General features: G+C 34.8%; 1 protein-coding gene across 1 annotated transcript; it reads left to right on the top strand.

Annotated features, from left to right (window-relative positions):
- Window positions 1-552: 552 nt before the first annotated feature.
- Window positions 553-5,069, top strand: LOC104218826 (E3 ubiquitin protein ligase DRIP1-like). Its single transcript, XM_009769405.2, has 8 exons — window positions 553-593; window positions 1,040-1,162; window positions 1,626-1,725; window positions 2,677-3,058; window positions 3,764-4,287; window positions 4,387-4,437; window positions 4,734-4,806; window positions 4,890-5,069. Exons 2-8 carry the CDS (start codon window positions 1,057-1,059, stop codon window positions 5,067-5,069), a joined length of 1,416 nt encoding a protein of 471 aa, XP_009767707.1. The 5' UTR covers window positions 553-593; window positions 1,040-1,056.
- The last annotated feature ends 476 nt before the right edge of the window (window positions 5,070-5,545 follow it).

Raw genomic sequence — 5,545 nt, 5'->3', positions numbered from 1 at the left:
ATAAATCTGGCTATTTTTGAATTTCTCCCTGTATTATACCTTCAAAGGTCTAGAATTCACATTTTTGTATATGTTACTATTGCGTAATAGAAGTAAGAATAGAGGTATACAATATCTGAATTATATACCCTTTATGTATACGTAAAATGTACTATGTTTTTTTCTTAGAGTATATGAAGTATAATATTTTTTGAAATGGACATTTTGGAATAATTTTTTTTGACCGCATAGACATCAATTTTTATTTTTATTTTTTATTATTTTTTTTTTTTGGAAAAAGAGATGGAAAAATAGAAATAAGAAAAACCCATAGAATACATGGGGTTTTTCACTAAAGGTGGCTGAAGTTGCTGGTATCATATTCATGGTGTTAAGCCATGGAAGAGATAGTTGAGTATGAATATTATCATTTATACAAACCAACTAATTTTGTCCATATTATTATTTCTAATCCAAAACCCTTTTCTCATATTATTCCAATAATCCAAAATTCAATTTACTTCTTCCCAAAACCCGCCGCTTCCCTTTTCTATATATCCCTTTTTCTTTACACACATAACCATTTCACTCTGCAAAAAAATCAAGAAAAAGAGGTACTACTAGTGTTCCTCCACCCCCCCCCCGCCCCACTACCCCCAAACCCCTTCATTGTTTTTTCCCTTCTTTTTTATGCATTTTCTTTTTCTCTTTATATGATATAATTTTCTTGAGTTGATGTTTTAAGGGTGTATATCAGTATATGGTTTACATGCAAAGGTTGCAAGGTGTATGTATACAGCAACGGAATCAGGATTTTCTCCAAGGGATTAAAAAAAATTAAAATGGCGAACCGAGGATTTAAACTTGTATTTCTTTTATGTTAACGGGATTCAAAATTCTATACATATGTAAAAAATGATTATTTTTACCCTATGTATACGGTATAACTTTCCGACGAAAGATTTAATTGAATTCCCTTAATTGTATGTGGCTCCGCCGCTGTACGCACATTAGTCTATAAGGAAAACACTGATTTGGTTTCCTTTTTTATTTTTTGCAGTTTATGAAGGAATTAACATGGATTTTGCTACACGGCAAGCAAGTATTAAGAGTGTTTTGACATGCGGAATTTGCAAAAAGCTATGCAAAAAAGTCACCATAATTGAAGAATGCTGTCACAGATGTGAGAAAATCTTTGCCTTTTTTTTTAAAATTAATTTTAATTTAATTCTTTTGGATTTCAAGATCTTGATTTTTCTCAATCTTTTTTTTACGTTCTTTCCAATGTTTTTCATTAGAGTTTGTGTCATTTTCAAAGTTTATGTGATCTAGGTCTTTGCATGGACTTTTAATCTAGTACATATCATAATTACTGATTAATTAAGTCTCTTTAATTTTATTTTAATTTTTCTTGTTTGATCAGTTTGTTACATTTGGCCCTAGTCGAGAAATACTGGATTATATTATTTTTATGTCTTATTTTTGGATTTTATTTTCTATAGCTATCAAAGGAGTTGAAGTTATCACTAGCTCTTTGGCTTAAATCCAAAGAATCTAGCAAAAGCTGCATGGTTTTATGAAGTTTTCTGATATCTGATTAATTTCTTTTTTCATATCTGATTAATTAATCTTTTAAATTTTAACAGTTTGCAAGAAGTGCATAACAAAGAAGATAACAGAAGAGAAATCGCATAGTTGTCCAGTATGCAACTTGGATTTAGGCTGTGCCCCATTGCAGAAAATCAGGTATTTAAGCCTTAAAGTCATATACTATTGATTATAAGGTTATATATTTACATGAAAATGCAAGGTAAGGCTGCGTACAATAGATCCTGGTGGTCCGGCCCTTCTCCGGACCCCGCGCATAGAGGGAACTTAGTGCACCGGGCTGCCCTTTATATGTACATAAAAATTTTACTGGGCATAATCGAATGATTAATACTAAGGTTGAACTTCATTTCTTTGGTTAATATAACATGTAATGCAACAAACTAAAATAGTACTGGCTATTTGGATCTACTTTTGAGCTGAAGATTTTGACAATATTGAGCAAAGTTGCTGATTTTCTTTACTAGTTTGCATGGAGTTAATTTTCAATAGCAGTCCTGCTAATTAACTGAATTTGAAGCATTAAGAATGTAAGATATAGTTTGGACATTCTTTTATCTTGTTGTACTTAGAAGATCATCATCTTATGCACCCAAGAGTGAGGCTTAGCAATCAGTAAAGTGGGTGAAAATCATGACGGATCAGATAAAAAAGCACTAGGTGATTATTCCTATATGCTTATGGTGGTCAGTATCTGTGCTGATGGGAAGTAGCAGGTACACGATGAAATAGTCAAAGTGCACCCGAACTAGCCTAGACACCATCATTTTTTGAGAAAAAGGATCATTTTCTTTTGATCTTGGCTTTATTTTCCTTTTGGTTGATTTTACCAGCTACACCTATTCTTGAATTTTCTAGAATGGAGCAGAGAAAAAAGCACTCATGAAATGCTAAAACTATTGCCAGTTTGGTCATTTTCAACATAATTTGGCGAAAAGCATGAGAAACAACTAGATTTATGACCTTGAGAACAGCACTTGTGTCGCAGTGGCAGATTTAGCATTGGTTCTGCTAGTTAAACAGAACCAACCATATGCATATGTGTGAAAAAAATTAAGTGTAGATATAACCTTAATGCTTCCTTTACAGGCCTGATAACCAAGTCCAAGAGATTCGCGACATATTTTCTAATCGAAGAAAAGAATACATTGAGCGTGGAATAATTGAAGGAAACTCCAAAAAAGGCGAAAGCAAAAAGGTAGCTGAGGATAATAATGCCATGCTCATTGATAATCCATTGCCTGCTACTAGTTCAAGGAGAAAGGAGAAGTCCATCTCTTCCTTAGTGACTACTAAACCTGAAGTTTCAAATCATCAGAACGTTCCGAGTGGAAGAAGAAAAGGCCATGCTCCTCGTTTTCAAGATCCAATTAAATTTGATCTTAATGTTGAGCACAAGTTAAAGGGAGATCAGTCTGGAAGTTCAAATACTCCTCTTCTTTCAAGCAAAGCTACTCAGAATAAAGAACAGGTTGGTGGAATTGTAGTTTATTGTTTTACTCATATGTCTGTTATTGTGTAATTTTCTCTCTAGTCTCCCATTATTTTTGTTGATTGGAAACAGTCTTTCTACCTTCACGTAAGGTCTACGTACGCATTACCCTCCCCAAACCCCACATGTGGGATTATATTGGGTTTGTTGTTGTTTTACTTTCATTTTAACACAACAGCAACTTGATGCTGCACAGGCTAAAATGTTCAAAATATGTGCTACTGAGATGTGTAACTTTTGGTCCATTCATTCTCTTCTAAAAGGCATTTGATAACAATTTAAGGAGAAAGTAACATGGTTGTAACAAGTTCTAAATATTTTGTTGACAGTAAAACCTATATCAATAAAAAGTATTGAATCGTACAACCTTCTTATCTAAAAGCTTAAACTGCTAGAGAAGGCATTGAATCTTCAACATTTTCTCCTCACATGTTAGTCTGATTCTTTTTCACTGGTCAAGCACGTCGAAATTCATTTTGATATGGCAGTGAGACTTGAATTAAGAACCTTTGTGTGCTCGAATACGATATTGAATTGCGTGACTTTCATGTAGCCAGTTCAATGGCGAAGAACGACATAAGATATATCAACCCGGCCACAACATGAGACCAACGACGACCTTCATTTCCTTATTTATTTGGATACATTTGTTGCTTTGCTAACTCCTGTCATCGCCTTTTGAAGGTGGAGAGTCCTAATGCTGCTGAGTCCTCAAAGAATGATGTCTCAAAGAATCCTACTCCAAGAAAAGGTGAACCACTGGATGGTATGAATGACCTATGGGAACCACTAAATACATTGGTAATTAAAGGTGTGAGTTTAGGCAATTCCAACAAATCCAAGTCCACAGAGCCTGTCTCAAACTTCGCTCCGATAGTCAATCTTGAAGATGAAGATGAAGACGATGAAGAAGATGACGAAGATGATGAGGAGTACGTCCCTTCTAAAACAAAGGAACACAAAGTTAGCAAACCAAATGTTCAAAAAGAGGAAAATAGATCAAGTAATGTTGCAGCTGCAGCACCGTCAAGTACTTCAGGAAAAGGCAAAAAGGGACGCCGTGGCAGAAAGAAAAAGGAAACACTTCCCTCTGGTGGCGGATCAAGTAATGCGCCAGAAGTACGAGTTACTAATGAGGCCACAAGCAGCAGTAAAAAGAATGAAAGAACCAGTCCTATTTGGTTTACTTTAGTTGCATCTGATAAACAGTGAGTTTCTGCCTTAAGTTCAAAAGAGTTTCTTGAGTTTAATCTTAGGTAGTAGTAATATATAATAAGATGATTATATTCTTGCACTTGTTGTTTCAGGGAAGGTCATTCACCCTTGCCACAGATTCCTTCCCGCTACATAAAGATCAAGTAAGTCCCTTTATTACCACCAAACAACCATTAATCCTTGTGGTTTTTAGTTTTTACCATCGTTTACTTTTCCGAAGGGGCTCTTACCAGCAGCAATGAAGCCAGTAATTTTCTTAAGGGTGTTCAAACTTGAAAGAAGTGAAATAAATTCTTCGACAAAGAGTGTTCAATATATGTTATATACCTCTAAAACTTAATATTTTACCTATATACATAGTGTTATTTCCCTTTAAAACATGTAGCTTCGCCCCTTCTCACCAGTTTCCATGAGCATGTTATCTTTTCTGGTTAAATAGGGATGTGAATATGCCTGCTTTGTACATAAAGAAGTATCTTGCACAAAAACTGAGTCTCCAGAGTGAAGACGAGGTAATACTTACAGCGACTTCAAACTTTATTTTATTAGCTTCTGCATGACACTTGGGAGTTTGAGATGTATTACATGCGCACAGGTGGAGATTCGCATATTAGGCCTTCCGATTCTTCCTGCATTGCCACTGTACCGACTAGTTGAGCTGTGGTTACGTGCAGCACCAAGCTCAGAAATTAGAAAGGCAAAAGTGGGAGGTTCTGCCAAAGATTTCGTGATGGTTTTGACATATGCTCGCAACCTTAGACCTCAACCTCATTGACTCTTATCATCAGTGTATTGTGTTGTACAAGTATGTGATTCTATTATCACAAATGTGTTTCAGTTTCTCCTTTTGCTTAAATATTCATTCATCGGATATTCGCAAGGAGAAACCTTTATATGCTTGCCGTAAACTCAGATGCTTTTGGTTTAGTTGTTAAAACTATAATGTCACTTGAATTTTATTTATAATTAAGTCAATCTTGGTATACAAAATGTATGTTTCATTTCTCCTATATTTGTTAGGTTGCAATTTTTGGTTGATATTTAGACACAGGTGCATCAGGTTATTATTGTCAAGGTCTGGGAGTTCACCAATGCATTTTTCTACAATATCTCATCTTTGACCACCCTAAGTTGAGGTAGATTCAGGATTTAAACTCTATGAGTTCAATCTTTAAGGTTCTTGCCGTTGAAATCATTATATTTTTAAAATAATGGATTCATATTCACTATGTCTTGCAATCTTAGTGAATC

Source organism: Nicotiana sylvestris, chromosome 1, assembly GCF_000393655.2.
Source record: "Nicotiana sylvestris chromosome 1, ASM39365v2, whole genome shotgun sequence".
Taxonomy (NCBI): Eukaryota; Viridiplantae; Streptophyta; class Magnoliopsida; order Solanales; family Solanaceae; genus Nicotiana; species Nicotiana sylvestris.
This window is presented reverse-complemented; position numbering and strand designations above follow the sequence as displayed.

Excerpts from the sequence above, each read along its gene's own strand:
- LOC104218826 (XM_009769405.2), top strand. The coding sequence starts at position 1,057 with ATGGATTTTGCTACACGGCAAGCAAGTATTAAGAGTGTTTTGACATGC. Across the intron at positions 1,726-2,676 it reads GCCCCATTGCAGAAAATCAG|GCCTGATAACCAAGTCCAAG; the intron begins GTATTTAAGCCT and ends CTTCCTTTACAG. Across the intron at positions 4,807-4,889 it reads GTCTCCAGAGTGAAGACGAG|GTGGAGATTCGCATATTAGG; the intron begins GTAATACTTACA and ends ACATGCGCACAG.